This window comes from Ammospiza caudacuta, chromosome 14, assembly GCF_027887145.1.
Source record: "Ammospiza caudacuta isolate bAmmCau1 chromosome 14, bAmmCau1.pri, whole genome shotgun sequence".
In the NCBI taxonomy this organism is placed as follows: Eukaryota; Metazoa; Chordata; class Aves; order Passeriformes; family Passerellidae; genus Ammospiza; species Ammospiza caudacuta.
In genome coordinates, this window is record NC_080606.1 from 13,447,730 (window position 1) to 13,466,951 (window position 19,222).

Consider the following 19,222-nt stretch of genomic DNA (forward strand, 5'->3'; position numbering starts at 1 on the left):
CCCCTGGCCGCAGAGCTGTGCGGGACGAACACGCTCCGGTCCGATCAGCGCGGTGTGCCCTGGCCGGAGAGCTCTGCGGGACGAGCTCCCCTCCTGTCTGTCCCCTCACGGAGCCGTGCCCGAGCGGCCGCGGCCCGAGCGCTGCGCCTGCGCCCTGCGGCCGGGCCCGCCTGCGCTGGGGCCGGGCGGGGAGAGCGGCCCGGGGCCCGCGGGGCCGCGGGGGCTGCGGGGGCTGCGGGAATCAGCGGGAACAGCGGGCACGGGCCGGCCCCGGAGCCCCGGGATGCGGCCTCGCTGCTGCGGCAGCCCCCCCGTCCGCGGGCTCGGCAGGGCCGGGACAGCGGCGGCTTGAGGCCGCGGATGGGCGGAGCGGGAGGAGCCGGAGCCGCCGCGATGGCTCAGGAGAAGATGGAGCTGGACCTGGAGCTGCCGCCGGGGAGCGCCGCGGCCCCGGGCGACGGCGGCGGCCTGAGGCGGTCGAACAGCGCCCCGCTCATCCACGGGCTCAGGTGAGGGGCCCGGGGGGATCCCGGCCCGGCCCGGCCGTGCGGGGGCTCCGGGGATGCTCCGCGGCGCCGCGGGGAAAAGCTGGATCCTGAGCGCTGTCCCGGGCTGCGAGGGATTTAGGGAACACACCAACGTATGGAGGGGTGCGAGGGAGCCCGGGAAGACGGGATTTGGGTTTACTGGAACGCTTTGTTTTTACCAAGGGCTGCTGGTGTTACAGAACACCGTTCTCAACGTCAGAGTTGTGGCTGTTCTTATGCATCGAATAACAATCGCGATGATCGGGTCTGAGCAAAATAAATCACTGCTGTGTGTATGATTACAACAGTAAATGCTTTCGGAACAATCGGGCAAATTTGGTCAGGAAGATTATTTCACGGGACCTTGACGTAAGTTTTGCATTTAGTGTGAAGCAGTGTGTCAGGTGGCCAGGCATTTTCCTGGCTGGTACTAATTTCTGTAGTATGCATTACCGGGACAAATACCGTGTGCTGTGAGGACAGTCGTGGTGGATGTTGCCACCAGCCTGTGGCAGGTCTGTTTGCAGGAGGGTTGGGTGTTTGCCAGCTCTGGCTCTCTTCAGCCGACAGGACACAAAGTGGCAGGGCAGGCAAGGGCAGGTGAAAGCTTTCAGACAGGTAGGGTTTCTTGTAGTACAGTTTTGTTTGGGTAAGTTTATAACCCAAAGGGCTGTTGCTTATCCCCTCTGGGCTGTTGAGAAGCTGGGAGATGCCCCATCTGCCACATGGTGTGGCTTCCATCCAGCTGTAAGGTGGTCCATGTGCTGCTGCTGTTGGTGGCGTGTCTGCATTTGGGGAGAGCATATTGACAATAAGTTTCATAAACTGTAGTATATTAAATGATAAGTGCTTCCTGGTGGATTGATTTTTTCCCCTTTTCTGTTTCTGTAAGGAACTGGATATCAAGAGATGAACAAATCTCACATACCTCTTTTACCAAAATGGTTAACAGTGCCTGACAGTTCAGATGAAATACTGCTTTTTATTCTATCGTGAATTAATGTTAAGTTAATGTAAATTTGATTCTTTTACATAATCACAATGAAACTCCCATTTTATATTTTGATGCAGTATGGAAGGGTTATGTATGGCCACTCTCCCCTGGGAGGTTTCTGAGCAGGTAAACTAATTGTGTAACTGAGACAAGACATTTTTATAATCTCAGCCTTTTGTAAATTGGAAATTGAAAGACCCTTGACTCTTAAAAAAATCCCAAACAAATTATTTAGTTCAGGGTTTGGGCAGATAGATGGGTAAGCCTGAGCTCTTGCCTTGGCACAGTGCATACACTGTGGGTTAGGTGTTCATACAAATAAAACTGAAATGCCATTGAACTAATCTGAGGTGGTTGCAGTGGTTTGCCTGTTAGTTTGGAATTTTCCACCAGAATACTGTTTTTGCAAGATTGCAGCTCTTGGCAAGAAACTTCAGTTTTTCCCAGAATGGCTTTGTTGGGTAAACTGAAACAAAAGCTCTTGCTCTCACACAGCTTGCTTTTTCTCCTCTGCCTCTTGTTTTGACTTCCTCATTTTTTTAGTAGGGAATTTGGAAAATGAGTTGCCATAGATCCGGAGAACAGTTATAAGTGGAATATTTTAGATCACAAAAGTTACATTTCACAGAACTTTTAACTCTTGTTTTTGTGCCAAATAAAATTGATTTTTAATGGGAACTGTAGTTTTCTGTGAAAAGTAAGTCTGAGATCTGACCAGTCGTGGTGTTTTTGCAAGGGAGATTAAAGATAGGATTATTTGTAGGTCTTTTTTCTCTCCCTCTCTGCTAGTTAGCACTGAGTATTGGACTCAGGCTGTGGTAATGTGGGACAGGATTGTTCCAACCTGTTTCCTTGACTCAGCCCCTGGATTTCAGGATGAGCTGTTTGTCCTGTGTTTGCATGCCAGCCAGTGCACTTCCAGTGAAAGGAATTGTGGCTGGTGGCCTCAGCCAAAACTCATCTCTAAACATCATGTCATGGATCCCTTCAGCTTCTCCTCTTCCACCTCTGTCACATGGCAGCTGTTTGATCTCCCGTGGGTGTGAGCTGAGTGAAACCTCTTGGAACATTGGAAGTGATGTCTGATCCTATGTACTTGACATTTTGGAGAAGTAGAGCCTATGCATTTTTCTTGGCAGAAAGTGCAGTGCTTATGCCAGTTGCTGTTGGCTTTTATTTCACAGCATAAGATTTATTTGTTTTTTATTTACAGCTACATAAAAGCTGTCTGAAACTTATGTGTCAACTGGTGTGTTTTAAACTAGAGGATTCTGACAATGGTGTGTCATGGAAGTGCAGTAGGATTATCAGTCCTTACAGTAGTGCTGTTGGTCAGGTTAGTTTTAAAGAAATTGTATTTTGGGGGACTTTTGTTCATCCCAAGTGAGCAGCTGAAACAGAAAGATAGAATGTGAATTCTTGTAATTTGAATCTTATTACAGTCTTACATTTGGATTTGTTCACCTTTGCAGTTCCTCATTGATTTTTGGGGATTGTAGGGTTGCGGCTCAACATTTTTTTATGGTTGCTAGAAAAAAAGTTTATTTCTGCAGTTGCATTCATTAAGTGCTGATCATTGGCTGTTGATAACATTGATGATGACATGACCAGTAAAACTTGCTTTAGGAATCAATAGAACTGAAATTGCCTTGAGAAAGAAGTTCATTTTGTGTCAAATAAATAATCCTATACCATTTCAATGGTTTCACTGCTGTGAGGCCTTAAAAACTGGGTTTACTATAAGTTTAATTTAACTTCTGCTGGAAAAATGTTCAGAAGATATTAAATGTTTGTAGTGATAAGATTTATCAAGATGCTGTATTTTTTAATTCTGTTTTATCTGTGGGATCGAAGCTTGTTTCAGTTACTGCTTACAAGCCATTGATACATTTGTTCTGTTGAATGACATTTGAAGCAATATACAAGCAGCAGCCATTCCAAACACAATAAATCCTCACAGTCTAAACAATTCTTCAATTATTCTGAAGACACAAAATGATTAATTGAAATCATTAATTGAAGTAGCTGGGAATTGGAGGATGAACGAGTTGATTTGCACTCTCTGCCAACAAGCTGAAAGAGTTCTCACCTGCCTGTCTCTGGGGTGCTTTGTCTCCACAGGAGAGCTGTCACAGCCCTGGGAGGTGGGCTGGTGTGAAGAGGGGCTCTTTGCTAGGGAGGAAATGGCTTTGACACTGATTTTGGGATTTTCTTTTTGCAGTGACAACTCGCAGGTGTTCCAGGGCAGCGTCCTGCGCACCCGCAGGAACAGCACCACGGTCATGAATCGGCACAGCCTGGTGAGGAACCCCTGCAGCACCCACAGCTGCCAGGCAGAGCTGTGCAAACAGCAATGAACAAAATTAGACTGCAGCCTGTGAAACCAATACCACAATGCTTTCAGAAACAAGGCTCTAGACTGTGACATTCATATGCTGTAGCTGGAATGAAATGTTACCTATAGATCATTGGGCTTGGAGAATGCTTGTATTTCATTGTGATCATAACTTTGCTTGTAAAGCAGATGTTCCAAGGTAGAGTAAGAAAGGTAGCTTGCTAAGAAAACTAATTATATAACTGTACTGTTAATAGTAATCAGTGTCTTAAATGATTTCTGATGCTTAACAAAAAAAGTACAGACAAATATTTCAGCAAGGTTGCATCTGTAACAGAACCAGAACAGTTATGTATAAGAAAAGATTGGTGGAAAAGCCTTTCTCCTGTTGGCATGAAAAAACTGAAAGAAAGTGTTATGGTCAAGATTTCTTTATCAAGTCTCTTTCTTCATATTTTTAGGACAGCAACTTACTATAAATCAGTTTGGGCTTGTGGTCAGGCAAGAGGAGAAACAAACAAAGGCAAAAGCTCAGTTTATTGTGTTTATTCCTGAAGATCCTCAGTTGTTGGGCTAAAAAGGTGCTAATTCAGGATGCCTTGCCCAGAACTTGCTAGGAAGCAGGAGCTAATTCACTGATGGGCTGCTCTTCTGCCTGCCCTCATAAATGGTGCAGTCTCCTGGAGTTAAGCAGTGTTTCCATCTTCATGGGATGATGTTCCTAAACCTTCCCCTCACACTAATGTTATTAAAAAGTGTTCTTTTTCTTCCCTCCCAGCTAACCAGGTGATGGCAAAATACATGAAATTTTACTTACATGAAAATCAAGTTCCCCACTGACTGCTAGATCAGTGCCTTATGTGCTTTGAAATGCTCCTTTGAGTTTTGATCTGTGTTATGGTTCTGTTGGGTATGTCAGGGAGGATGGAATTGGAAAGGATCTTAGAGATTCTCATCCTTCTGTGGATGATTCTCTAAACCAGAATCATCCACAGATAAATGATTTTGTGATAGAATTAAACTTTCAGCATCAAGGACCCTAAGCAACCTTCCTTGGTATTCTTCCTATAGCAAAGTAGTACATTTAGTTTTATGATGTTAGAGATATTCTAAGGAGTAAGATCACATCTACTTTTGTAAGTTAAATTTTACATAAGAAGGTGATGAAGTGTATTTCAAACCCCTCTTCTTTGTATTTAAGAGAACTAATCCAAGTTTTACTGCAGTGTAAACTGTAAGAGGGTTAAAAGATTCAGTAAGCAGCTGAAACTTCTTTATTACAAGTATTACAAATACAGCTTAAATTTTATATTCTGTTAAACTTCATAGAAAAAAAGTTGATTAGTGTTTGTCTAATTTGTGTGGTGTTCCCTGTCAGGGGAACAACAGGAGTTGCTAAAATCTGTGGTAACTGGGGGTCATACACCATCAGCTCCAGCTTCAGTGCTGTCCCAGTTGCTCAGCTGAATTCCACAATCTGGTTTTGAGTGGCTTCTCCAAGTCTCAGACTTCAGCTGGTTTGTAATGATGGCTGCAAGGACAGTGCTGCCATTTGGGCTGGGGCTTGATCTGGAGTTTTCTGACACTACATGTAATTGCCAAGGAGGGGTTAACCAGGCTCTGCAGTATCTGCAGTTTATTTTCTTCCAGGAGATACCAATGAGTAAATGTTTTGATGTTTTTTTTTATTTGTTTTGCAGGCTGGGTTTTTTGTTTTGTTGCTTAAGCAGAGTCTGTGGTTAGATGTTTAGGTGCTATTTCAGCAGAAGCTGATGTTAATTTTTTTTTTTTTTTTTTTTTTTTTTTTTTTTTTTTTTTTTTTTTTTTTTTTTTAATCTGGGTATTTTCCCTGCTGGGTTCAAGTGGCTGTGCTGCAGGAGGCAGAGGGCACTGCAGGGCAGGGCATGGGCACTGGGGCAGTCCCTGCTCACCTGGGCAGTGCCTGCTGCCAGCCTGGCACCTCTGGAACTTTACCTGCTCTGGAGCACAGCACCTGGCACATTGTATTGGGGGAAAAGGTCATAGTATATAAGTTTGTAATGTTTTTAATAAGCTTTTTGCTCTCTTAAGGCAATGGGGATTTGAGTAGCATAATTGTAATATATGGGTTCAGTTTAGCAGGTAGCTTTTGAAAGTGACTGAGGTTTCTTTCCACAAGAATTAAATCAAAGGATGCAAACAGAGCAGAAGTGAGTTTTACACACTGACCAAGCAAGGATGATGACTTGTTGGAAACGAGATGTGGGATCCTCAGAGCTGTGTTAGTGCATCAGACCCTGCAGAGGAACACTTCATTGTCTTTTTATATTGTTTGTTTTATACTGCAAGCCACTGTTTTTTTACATATTCTGTTAATGTCAAACCTTAAAGTATGTGGATCACAGTTATAAAATTAGAATATAATGAGTGGAACAAATGCATTTCTACTGTGGAATGACAGAGTGAATAGGCAGGAATGCACTATTGTCCAAATCCTTTTCTGTGTGTGATAATCAAGGTCAGCTCAAGGTCTGCATTGGCTGGTGCAGCTTGGAGGAATTTTTATTAGGTGCACAGGATTTTTGGGAACCCATATAATAGTAAAGCTGACCTAAACTGGACCTTAAAAGTAGCAAACCTAGATATTATAGTTGTTAGACTTTAGTATTATGTGTTATGATGACTAAATTCTGGCAGAAATTTAGTCATCCTCTGTGTGAGCCTGATAGGCTGAATTCTTTTGTGAGAAGCAGGGTGTGATGTCCTCATGTTTGTTTTTTTAGAAGGAGGGTTCTGGGTGTATGAAGCATTAATAGTCTGTGCTAACTCACCCTGTCAGGCAGCAAAATCCTTGTATTCTCCATGGCACTGCTTGGAAAATGGTGCAGTAAGAGTTAACTGAGTGTTTGTCTCCAGCTTCAGCATGATGAAGAGCTCCAGTAATGTTTTGTGAAGCAGATGAAACCTTATAATGAATGAAGTATAAAAACACCTATAATAATGCAAGCCTTACTTGCTGAACACATCCATTCTGAAAAGAAACCTTATTTTTTGGAAGGATTGTCATCTTACAGAGAAGCTAAACCTCTATTCAAGGCTTCAGTTTAGAATTTTTGTTCCCTGAATGGCTATGACATAAATAAACTGAGGGCAGACAATGTGAGGGGTGGGAAATTTATGAAAGAAAATGATATTTTGAGAAAATAATCACTTTAAATTACTCGGTTTGGGGTGTGCAGTTTTAGATCACAGCATTCCAGTGGGATCTTGATGCAAAACTGTCAACATTAACAGAAGGCCATTTTTAGTGACGTCTTCTCTGATTTCACCCAAATTGGTGAAGCTCTTGAGAAACCATAAAGAAAGTGTTTAACTCTTTGTTAGCCTTCTAATGGCTGATTTTTTTCACCTGTCAAAGTACTCATTTATAAGCAGACAACAATCCAGGAACCTTTATGTACAATTTGTTGTTTTGGCTTTGTATTTTAAAGGATCTATTGGGGAGCTTTCTGGACCACTTAAATGAAAATAAATATTCTGAGTCACATAAAGGAAAATACATATGGCAACATACATACTAGGGGTGAGAGTGTGCTAATGAAAAGCAGCTCCATTCTGTGGGGAAAGCTGTCAGTTCTAGTTGCCTGGAAATGGAGTGGAAGCCAGGCTGATACCAATTAGCATCTGTGAGCTTACAAAGCAGTATAATGTGGAAATACATATTAACATGCAAGAATGTAACATTCTTGCAAGTAATGTAGGTTATATATATCCTGAGAATGTTGTAAGTGATATGGGGTTTTTTAAAGTTAGTTTTTAAATTTTAGTTTGGGGAAACACTAGTTTACTGACATTTCTGTGGCACCTTGCCCTCCCTTCTGCTGTACTTTCAGTTGTGTGTGACTTTGTTTTGCAGTTTGTGCCATCATCTCCTATCCGGATTCCTAGCAGCCGTCTTCATCAAATCAAACAAGTAAGCACAGATTCTTCTAAATGAATTTTTTATAGGTGACTGGGGTTTTTGCAGTCAATGTTTTATGTCCTTCAGCTGGCTGGAGATTTTATTTGCAAACTGCCTGCCCAGTTCCACGTTTCATGAAGCAAAATGCATCTTACAGCAAGGAGAAGATTTAAGCAGAAAGAGGATTCTTAAAATGGGCATTTTAGAAAGGAAACCTTTAATGTAAACCCTTAGGGTAAAGTTTCACCAAGTTTCTGGCAGCAGTGCCAGCATAAATATTCGGGGCCAATAACAAAGTGTTCCTTAACTTGTGTTGGCACAGGACTCTTGTGCAGCCAGAAAATGAGCAGGATAAGGAAGCACTCTGGCTGAAAAATAGTCTGTACTCTTACGGCTGGGCTATTTTTCATCTGTATAATTTTCTTAACCAGATCCCTGTACTTGTGCTGTCACAGCAGGAGTGGAGGGGGAAGGGCAGCAGAGCAAACACTCGGGCAGGGGAGTGGTGTGGGGAATATCTGAGCAGGCTCAAATAGCTCTGCCCCAGCCAGCACACCACAGGCTGAGGACTCCACTTTAAAATCAACAAGCTCCAAATCTTGTGTCTCCTTCATTTTATATCTCCACTTTTCACAGTAAAATGGTTATAAAATTGGCTTGATAGTGCTTAATTTTTTTAAATTTTTTTTTAGCTGGCTAGTTTTCAATGGACAGGCTTGATTTTTACAGGGTCAAAAGTTAAGAAAACAATTTACTGCTTCAGGCAGCATTTTTAGGGGACGGTGCCTGAGTGGTGGAAGGCAATTCTGATTCCTATTCCTACCTCGGTTATTTAAGGTAGTTGCACAGTAATCCTGAAGAAAATAACTGCTTGCTTTCATTATGTAAATAATTTACTGGCTTGAGTAGACTCTGAAGCACTCAGGTCTGTTGTACAGCTCTTTTATCAATATAAAAACGCTTAGGATTAATATGTAAATATCATAGAATCATAAATTAGTTTGGGTTGAAAGAGACCTTTAAAGGTCATCTGGTCCAACCCCCCTGCAGTGAGGAGGGAGATATAATGAGAAATATGCTAAGAGCAAAGGAATGAACTCTTGTGGCTCTGCTCTATTACCTGAAGTAAAATTTGATAATTCAATCTTCTGGAAAATGTTTCTGCATTCATGTTTGTGTCTTTCATTTATTGAAGCAAACAGTGTAATTTCCTAATTTGTGTTTGAGCTTTAGATTCACTAGTTGGAATTAATTCCATGTCCTGTATACTCACTGAGAACCTGTGTGATTCACTTCTGATCTCTTTCAAATCTGAGCAAATTATCACACAGGTGGAGAAGTTAGACTCTTCCTACTTATGATGAGGATTGTGAAGATGTTTACTTGAACTTTTACTTTGAATTAGGGAACCTACTCATTCACTGAACAAACTGGGTACCATTCAGTTAATTTTAAGGAATGGTGTCTGCCTAAAAGGAGATTGAGTAATGTTTGTACTTGCTGATAATGTTTCGTTTAATTTTATATATTTGATCCATTTTAATAATATTTTATGGAATTTTTTTAAGAAAAATACCCTCACTGACCCCTGATTTCATTGTGTGCAGTGCAGTGTATTGCAAATGAGATGCTGACAAGTGTCTAGTTAGTCACTAATCCATAGGGTCAGGTAAGAATCCAGCCACGTTTTTGAGGTTTATCTGTACTAGCATCCCCTTTGTAAAATGAAATTACTCAGGACTGCATAAAGACACTCTGACATGTGCAGAATTTCTGGTTCATACTATCATTATTCAGTTTGGTAGCTACTTCTTGGTTAGTAATGAAAATAAAGCAGCTTGGGAAACAACCAGCTCACATAAGCACTTCTTACATATGGGGTCTCCACTAGATCTCTTTCTCATCCTCTCCTCACTTCTCTCCATGGATGAGAACTTGAGGTTATTGTTGCTTAACCGAGTTGAATTAAATTTTCCACATGCCAAAGGGAAGTGAAACCACAGCTTTTCTGATTTGCTAGACAAAGAGGGGTTTTTTTGACCTTACTTCTTCATGTGCTGATCTTTTAGGAGGAAGGAATGAATCTGCTGAACAGGGAAACCGTTCGTGAAAGGTGAGCACTAAAACAAAGCAGAACAGTCACTGCAGCCATCTGTGGGCCCAGCACAATACATTTCTTTTCTTCTTTATAGAGAAGTGCAAGTAGCAATGCAGATGAGCCACTCATGGGAGGAGAGCTTGAGCCTGGTAATGCATTCATGCTTTAATTTGTGTTTCTATCATCAGTATCAGGACACTAGAGACTCTCTCATGTCAACATTTCCTTTGATAGTTTGACCTCCAGTTAAGTTGTTATCATAGTACTGCTTTTGATCAGCAATTTATCACACTAACAAGGCATAGAATTATCAACTGTTCAAGGTACATGAGGGTTCCTTGGGCTGCTGTGTCAAAAGGAAATTGCATAGATGTCTGCCTGTTCAAATTTTCTTCCATGTTCTGATAGTCTCCATGTAATGTTTAAGGCTTTTTTGTTTTTGTTAAGCATAAGCTCATAAATGGCTGCCTAATAATTGTTGATATGATGGAGGATAACTTTGGGATTTCACACCAATCAGTCCTTTTTTTTGTTAAGGTACCTGCCTGTGAGATTAATTATGTGTACTGTTTACAGAGTGACAATGATTTTGAAAAATCACTATCACCAAAGCAAGTAGACTTTGTTCCAGTTTCTCCAGCTCCTTCACCTACACGAGGAATAGGGAAGGTGAGCAAAATGTGGTAATAATGGTTTTATCTTAAGTAGAGCTAAATAAATTCAACCAAATTAGTAACAAAAGATTAAGCCACCTGCTCCTTTCTACCTCAGTTGCAAACAAGAAACTAGAGAGTAAATAAAACCCCCTAAAACCCCAAACCAGAAAATATCAGCTGCTCATGTTGTGGATGGGAATTTCTGTGGAGTGTTCAGCTGTTGTGCTGTGGTTAATAAAAGCCAAATAAGTTTGTTTAACCAGAGTACAGTGAAATACATCTGCATGAAAATGGAATCTGTCCAATTTTAATTTTTTTTTCTCAGTAGCAAAAAGGGATGTTTCAGTATAGCCAATGACTGGCTGCTGAATTGATACTGGGTTATTTATTTCTCTGCAGTTAAGCATCAATTGTTACCACATGGGAGTGATACAGTATTTATAATAACACAAACTCTTTTCCTCTCAGCAATGTTTCTCACCATCTTTGCAAAGTCTGGTGAGCAGCACTGGGTTGCCTCCAAGTCCCAGCCCAAGTCCAACAAGAAGATTTTCAAGGTAGGTCACCAGATCATAGCAATGATAGAAAATTAATAAAGCTTGTTCATAGCAGGCATTTGAAATACCAGAATTTGTTGTATCCATAATTGATTTCTGAGCACAAACACAGTTTCATATACTCATGCAGAGTTTAGATTTTACAGTGTTGTAAAACATTTGTCAAAATCCTCATGTCATAGCATTGTGGCATCTGTCTTGCCAATGCAGTCTCTATATTGCTCTCATTCACATCTTTAGTAATTGAATTCTGAGGGAAAGGAAACACAAACAGATTTAGGGTTTGTTACTCGTTTGAGTCGTGTGGGCATACAATTAAATTTTACTAGGCCCTCACAGTTCAGCCTGTAAACTGAGATGTAGTCAGTGCCTGGATGAGATCTTTTTGACTGCTCCAGTTGTGAAATAATGTAATTAAACATTTCCTGCTCAGTTCTGTCCTTCCTGGCCTATCTTCAGAGGGGGAAAAAAAAGATCTTTTTTTGATAAGCTGTTTTAATGCCTATTTTCTTAGTGGTTTCCACCCAGTAGTTTGTTTTCTAAATATTTTTTGATTCTTTTTTTCAACCTTTCTGTTTCAATGGTGATCTCAGTGCAGCATTTGTCTTCTTTTAGCAGGAGAAGCCAGAGCCCCATTAACTGCATTCGACCAAGTGTTCTTGGATCAATGAAAAGAAAAGGTGCAGTATTTGGGTTTGGCAAATACAACAGGCCAACTTGTTAGTTATGTAATAATTCCCATAGCTTTCTTCATAATTCTGTCCAGTTGGCTGATACTTCAAAAAATAACTAGAAATAGAATATTGCACATAATGAAACAGATAAATCATTAAATTAGATTTTTCTATTTCATAAAGCTAATAATTGTTTTGTTCTAATTCCTCCCCATTGCTGTGGTCATGTAGATGTGATAAAAAATCTGATGTAACCTGCTTAACAAAACAATAAATACAACTACTGATTGGTATAATTAACTTAAACAGAAAACTTTGAAAGTCCTGGTTAACTGAAGCACACAGCTACTGTACATTAAAAATAACTCTTGAAAGCCCAGAGCTGATGCACAGGCCTGGCAGGCACCTTACAGCTTTATTAGGAAATGTTTCTCTGTCTTTCTGCATTTTTCTTGAAGTTTAACTTCTGGAAATTTTATTGCACCTGTTTTTATATCTTCAAGCTTCACCTCTGTTACAGAACATCTCTGGCTCTGAGACAACTTTTAAAATACTTTCATCAGAGTTCTGTCATAGCCTTTTTCAGCACATATCTATCCCCTCCTCTTCCACAGTGTTTGGAAATCAAAGCCAATAGAAAAGTTTTGTGATCATTCTGGAGCTTGTTCCTTTTCCTTATTTTCAGCTTTTCTACTCTGGTGAAGCTGGTCAGTGAAGTGATAGCTGGGCAAACTGAAACAAAAGGATTATTCTTCACTACTGAAGAATAAATATCTGATATCTAAACCTTAGTTAATTATTCACTAAACTGTACTGAAGCTTGGACAAAATGGCTCCAGAAAATAGTCTTCAAAATTTCAGCATCTAAATTCTATGTTCAACATATGAAATATTGTTAGTTTGAACCCCTGTTCTGTTTGCTCTGTAGAAGCACATTGAAAGCAGATTTTAGTTTAGGTGAGTTGTAATTTTTACCACGTGGTATCTCTTCCCAAAGGTGTGACAGAGATGGAAGATCACCCAAAAAGATTATTCCAAGGATCCACCACCATGCTAACCCCTGAGGCTGCACATCAGGCGGACCTTGGGCCATGGTAAATCTGTGCTCTTTATCTCTTTATTGTCCCTTCAGCAGAAGCATTACAAATCTCTTTTCTTCCAGCAGGGAGAATGCTTGAAGTTTTTTGTGTTTGTTTTTGTCTTTTTTTAATAGAGATGCCTCATAATGTTACAGCACTGAAGCTATCACAGTGAGCAGGCAGCAATGTTCCCTTCAATTCTGCAGTTTCTAGGCCTGGCTGATAACATGGGGTGTTGAGCGTGTTTAGGAAAAGACACCTCATGGATGACAGCTTTTGGAGTCTGATTCAAATTGTAATCAAATGTGAATGCTGATGCTTTTTGGATGAACTGGGTTTTTCTTCTTTTCCCTTGATCTTAGTCACAGAGGAACATGAGTCTGTCTGACCCTTCCCAGAGGGTCAGAGGAGCTGGGAGGAGATAAAAAGTACTTTGTTAAAAATTGTAATGCTTGGTAATAGCAAGGGATTTTGATCTAGTGTTTTAGTCAAAAGGTTAATCATACATAGGGTGTGCCCACACAACTGTCAAGGGTTGTTCACTGTATTTCTGTCTTTTTGCCTCTCAGCTGATGTACAAGTCATGTAGAAGCTTTGAGTAGCAATAACAAAATAGGTGTTTTAAAGGTAGTTTAAAACCGTATCTTTTTTGCACATCCTGTTTACAGTGGGGATAGCAGTGTGGGTTCAATTGCTGCCTCTTGGTGTAGGAGATGGTAATTTTAAAAAAATCACTCTGCTGCTATCACTGATGACAGATCAGCTGTAGTTATGAATTTGTGTCCTGTGAAATACATAGTACCATAGAAGAGGGACGATTTATCATTGGCTCTCTTGGCACAAAGACCTCAGGCTATTGTGCTGGCCCAGGGCTTTGAGGATGGAGTAAAGCTGGAGTGGATTTTGGTCTGGAACTTCTGATCTGACCCCATTTTGGGTCAGCAAAGGAAAACATGGGCAGAGTGTCCTGTGTGAGTCTGGAAGTGGCTGTGTGTGGCTGCAGGGGTATCACAGGGCTTGCTGCTCCTTCAGAGCTGCACATGTGTGTTTAGGATGGCTTTGGGGTGATTTGGGCTGGTTTTGGGCACTTTCCTGAGCCACTGCCTCGTTTCTCAGCCCTGGTGTCTCTGTTTTCAGTCTGTCCTCGCACGCCCTGGATGACAACAGGAGCAGTGCAGGCTCCTCCTGTGACTCCCCAGCTGAAGCTGGCACCAGCACAGACTCTCCAGTGTCACTCTCTGACTCCAGATCCCCGTTTTTGCCCGTGGATCTCATGGCCAAGTTACCAATGAACTGAGGAGCAGGAATCTGCTGCTGGACACCAGGAAACAGGCAGATATCGCCCCAACTTTCTGTTGTGCGTGACCCATTCTGTTCCTCATAGGAACTTCCAGCAATGTCATTACTTCTAGAAAACTTCCAGAATAGTTCCTTGAGGAGGAATTCACCTTTCTAGTGATTTGTATGACATTTACTACAGTACAGAAGCATTTGGGCTGCAGACACGTTGGGTGCCCAGGTCAGTCAGCAGGCAGGTTTGCAGTGGTGTGATCTCCTTGGCAAGAGTCACAAACACTGGACTTGTGTCCTGCTTGTGGAAGACTTGGCTTGCCAGCAGCCCCTGTCCTCCCTGCCTGTGGAGGAGCAGATAACTCACATTTGTCCTCAGCCTAAAAGCAATGAAGCAGCTTAGTAATTGTTTCTATTCCCAGAGTGTTAGATCTTTATATTTTTTTTTCCTTCTTCATATGAAAGGGAGAATATTGAAGGGGGGAAATTGATTATTATTAATATTATTGTGTTCTCTTATGATTGGCTCTTAATAAATTTTGTGTTCCAGTGGATGTCAGAAAATAACAAGTTGGTAAATTGTCAGATTTATATGTTGGATTTCATTCATGATCATGACTGCTGTTGTGACTAAATCTAAATTAGGTGTGGAACATTCTTCTGGGGTTTTGTATCTGGCATTTCTTTCTTTTTCTTCCCCATTTAGATTGTGTATAGGAGTGGTAGATGCTCTGTTAAAGGTCTTTTAATAGGGAAAAATAGTGACAATATTTGGAACAATGCATTAAATCTTGAGATTGTAGTATTTAGTACTTAAGAAATGCATTACTTTAAGTCAGTATTTGTCCTCATATATGACAGATATGGTGAGGAATCTTGAATACCTTTTTACAGCCTGAGGCCATCAAACATATTTAATCTGTATTTAATTTTCTAATGTTGCTTCCTCAAACAATGACATCAAGTCATTTCTGCTGTTGAAAACTTCAGATACTGATTGGAAGCCTGGAATCTGGTAATCTGAGATGCTCGAAAAGTTGATGTGTTGAGACATCCTGATCTCAACTCTGAAATTCCCCAACCAGGAGGAAGAATGTGCAGACCCCCCCATGGACAGCTGTCTGGGATTTGGCAGTGACACCCTCACTGGGGTTGTGCAGCTGAACTCCCCCAGCTGGGTCCCTTTTTGTACATGTCTGTGCATCTGTGCTGTGTGGTTTCCAACCTCTGCAGAGAGGTTAAGAATGAAGCAAAATGTTTTATTTTTAAACGCTAAATCTTTGTAGTGTGTCATAAAGTGAGAAAAGTATGGAAACTTCCTCAAGTAGGAGAAAAACCTGCCCTGAACTCTGCTGTGAAAGATTCACATGGATGAAGCTTTGACTGACAGAATGAGAAAGGGATGACTCGGAGTGCAAAGACCTGGTGACCTGAGGGCCAGTGACCCATTTCTGTGTGTCCTTATTGTAGAGAGAAAATAGAATGTATTTAATAGTCTGACTCTGTTCTAGTTAACATACAACATGGTTTACTTCTGGTATCATTCCTCTTAAATTATTGTAATAATCACCCTGCAGGTTGCAGCCCCTGCCCAGCTGCTCTTTGTCCCTGGCAGAGGCACTCGGGAGTGCTGGGCTCTGTTTGCTCTCTCTGCTGAGGCAAAGTTTGGCTTTGCAGTTTCAGGTTTGTGCCAAAGAGTTGCTGTGCCACCACTCTAATGTGGTGACAGCAAGACTCTTTTTTTTTTTTTTATCTTGCTTATTTCTTAAGAAGGAACCTCCTGGTGTCTCTTCCAGTCTTTGTTCGAAGACACATCAGTATAGGGGGGTTTAATAGCTGAGTGTGGGTCAACTTGTCTCTTTTCTGTTGAATATTTATGCTATTTTTCAAATAAGTGCCAATAAATGGAAAAATAAATGTGTTTTGCTGTTTCTGCACTTTTTTAGATAACCATATTCTTGTTTTCTTCTGGGATTAAATGCTTTCTTTTAAAATCAGAATATCTGTTGTAATTTACTTCCACCCAGTCTAGTTAACATGCAAGCAGGTATGAATATCTGCAGCAGACTTACCTTGTTTTCCTCGTGCAATGCTGTCTTGCAGGTCTGTGACAACTCTAGGAATAAAGAAGAATAAACCTAAACACTTTTGAACACAAGTTACATGTGTCCCTAGTTTATACCTAGAGGAAGTTGTAGTGAAATAAAGAAGCTTCTGCCTGCTGGTGGGAAATACTGAAGGTCTTAACTCTTGGGAAGAAGTGGGGAGCTTTTATCTTTTGCTTTAATAGGGCATTTAATCATAGAATTGTGGGAAGGTTGGAGGAGATCTTAAAAACCATCTCATCCACCCCCTGCCAGGGGCAGGGACAACCAGACCAGGTTGCTCCAAGCCCTGTCCAACCCAGCCTTGACCAGTTCCAGGGATGGGGGATCCACAGCCTCTCTGGGTCAATTAATGCTGTTTGAGGAGAGGGAAATAGTTATTTATCTGTATCTGCTCCTTTCCCTGCTTTTGAAAACCAGAAACTGCATTGAAATTGTGGGAAAGCATCTCAGTGTTTTATCTCCATGTCACCAAGAAGCTGCAGTTCCACTCCCTGGAGTCCAGAGACACATACAGAGGTTTTTTCCACAGAAATGAAAAATTCTGGAATCAATTGTACTCCAGAATATGTATCTGGGAAATATACAGGGATGTTATACTATGCACATATTCAACCCTGTACTTGTCCATAACTCATACTTTTAATATTGCCTCTGCTTCTCTCTGCGATTCTGCCACGATGGCACCTTCCAGAAATCACACTTGGGTTTGGCACTTGCTTGGTCTGGTTGAAAATTATCCTGCAGGATTTGTTGGCAGTTAAATCAGCTCTGGGGCTGCTGTGTCCTCCTTGACAAAGGATGGGTGTTTTCCTTCCTTCACCTTCTCCAGAGTGACACAGCTGCTGAGGGAACACCGCTATCCGTGCCAGCGCTCAGGGGCTGTATTTTTGGAATGAACCCTTCAGTGGTTGCTGCGTTTAGCAGAGGGATAGATACTTCCCTCTGGAAGAGATACAAATGCCAGGAAAAATGAGCCTCTGCCTCAGATTGACTTGCAGGATCTGTGTGCTGCCAGCGAGGCAGGTGACCTCAATGCTCAGCTGAGCAGCTGCCCAAGGTCCTCCTGAGATCAGGGTAAGAACTCAATCCTAAATTCTTACTTCTCACCTTTTTTTTTCAGAAAACTTGCATGTAAATGATCACCAACCCATGGAAACAAAACAAGTCTCCAAAGCCTGGTGAGACTGAGATATTTCCATTTATAGATGTGTGCTGTGGTTCCAGTATCAGTGCTGTTTGTGAGTCCAGCCCTGCTATTGTGCAATGATTTGCTGGTGAAGTGACTGGAGGGACCTCCAGCACTCCCTGAGCTTGAGAACAGCTTGTGCCTGCCTTAGCAGTCATCATTTCAGAAATGTTCACTCTATGCTGTTGTATTCTTGCATATGCTGGAGTCGTAACTCATTTACTTAAAATAGAGAGCTTCAGGAGTCATAATTAAACTGTGTGAGCTCTTCCTATCCTCTTTTAAGCAACCTTTCTCATCACCAACAGGCAGATGGAGTTTAAGTTGATCCCTCTTCTCCTGGAAGCAACAAGTTAAAATATTTGTACATGAAGCTGAATGTTTACAGCTACAGCACAGTAATTAAAACCTTACTGACACAGAGAGGAGTGCTTGGCAAGAATCCTTTTCAATAACTGGGTGTAAAAATTGTCACCTCGGGTTCATTTCCTTGGGAGTGATTGTTTTACCAGTACCAGTGGAGCCTTCCCTGGCATATCTGGTGGGAGCATCCTTGTTTATAAACTTGAGAGCAGCTGCCATCCAGCCCAGGCCTTGCTCAGGAGATTCTGTTCCTCTGGCATGGAGCACTCGAGGCAGACCCCACGCACGCTGAGACTGCTTCCACCACCGGGGCTTTGTGGTAGAGACACAAGAGAGAAGGTGAAAAAAATAAGCTGAGGGAGAATAACCTTGTTTGACTTCCAGGAGCTGGCTCGGGAGCAGAAATTTCAGAAGGGGGGAGGAGCATTCAAACCAAAACCCAAGACAGCCTCCACACCCCTTAGCGCTGGCTCCCCTGTGTCTCTCAAGGAACTGGTGAGGCATCCCCAGTGCCACAAAGATTCCTCAGACAAATCTGGCATTTATCAAATTTAAAACTCTTCTGTTAGTTTGGTTTGCTTCTTAAGAGCCTTAGAAAATGCTTGCTATTTTAAGACTTCCTTCCATGACAAATAATTGTATTTAAAATGTTTAGAATTTTGCTGGATGTCAACCCAGGTAGGAAGAGCTGCTCAAGAGGAAGCAGGTTTTGCTGCAGGGACTAATCTTTGGAAATGTGGCTCTCCTGGTTACTTTCTGTTCTTGTGTGGAGAAAAATCAAACCCATGATGTGCACAGCACACGTCAGGGTTTGTGGCACAGAAATCAGGTACCGTGTTGTCTCTCAAGCCAGTTTAAATACAGCTCGCACTGAAAGAGCTGCAAGAAGCTTCCTGCTAAAAATACATCAACATCCTTTCGTTTAAAGTGCATTCACTTCAGCAGTCGGTTTGGATTGTGGAGATTCCTGGCACATTCCTGAGGGAAAGGCGCTAATGGGTTTGGTGATGCTGATGGAACACAGGTTTTCTCCCTGCTGCAGTTCTGTCTCTTGATGGTGGCTTTTTGTTTGCTGAAGCAAATGTTCCTCTAATGCCTTCATGTTCATTCCTCAAGCCACTGAGTGTGCCGTTTTCTAGAGAACACTCTCATTTTGTTACTGTAAATTATATTTTGCTATTGAAAATTTTATGGTTAATTTTTTTTTTAACTGGAAACATGGATTTATTCCATTACATGGCGCCTGTTACTCAGCTATACCTTAGGAGCCTTTTTCCTCACGCTGAGGAGACACCCATAGCTGTAATCGCGGTTGTGCTCTTGCTTAAATTACCTCTTTGCAGTCTCTGTTGTTTTGAAGACCAATGTGGTCGCTTTGCCTGCATGTAATTCCATATTATATAGTCAGCGTGGTC

The 19,222-nt window shown here is 41.7% G+C and overlaps 1 protein-coding gene across 2 annotated transcripts; it reads left to right on the forward strand.

The window, feature by feature from the left end:
- The first annotated feature begins 206 nt into the window (after positions 1 to 206).
- Positions 207 to 15,917, forward strand: LOC131563759 (P2R1A-PPP2R2A-interacting phosphatase regulator 1). Of its 2 annotated transcripts, none has more exons than XM_058813877.1 (10): positions 207 to 509; positions 3,743 to 3,821; positions 7,752 to 7,808; positions 9,866 to 9,909; positions 9,989 to 10,043; positions 10,471 to 10,563; positions 11,019 to 11,107; positions 11,723 to 11,787; positions 12,779 to 12,875; positions 13,998 to 15,917. In XM_058813877.1, the coding sequence occupies exons 1-10, from the start codon at positions 361 to 363 to the stop codon at positions 14,155 to 14,157; spliced, it is 888 nt and encodes a 295-aa protein (XP_058669860.1). In that variant the 5' UTR covers positions 207 to 360; the 3' UTR covers positions 14,158 to 15,917. The 2 variants fall into 2 exon arrangements, with proteins under 2 accessions (XP_058669860.1, XP_058669861.1); XM_058813878.1 differs by having other exon boundaries at positions 11,726 to 11,787.
- The last annotated feature ends 3,305 nt before the right edge of the window (positions 15,918 to 19,222 follow it).

What these genes read in the sequence shown, in the direction of transcription:
- LOC131563759 (XM_058813877.1), top strand. Translation starts at nt 361, where the DNA reads ATGGGCGGAGCGGGAGGAGCCGGAGCCGCCGCGATGGCTCAGGAGAAG. An exon ending in GGGAGGAGAGCTTGAGCCTG is followed by an intron (nt 10,044 to 10,470) that starts GTAATGCATTCA and finishes TACTGTTTACAG; the next exon opens with AGTGACAATGATTTTGAAAA. An exon ending in TGGATCAATGAAAAGAAAAG is followed by an intron (nt 11,788 to 12,778) that starts GTGCAGTATTTG and finishes CTCTTCCCAAAG; the next exon opens with GTGTGACAGAGATGGAAGAT.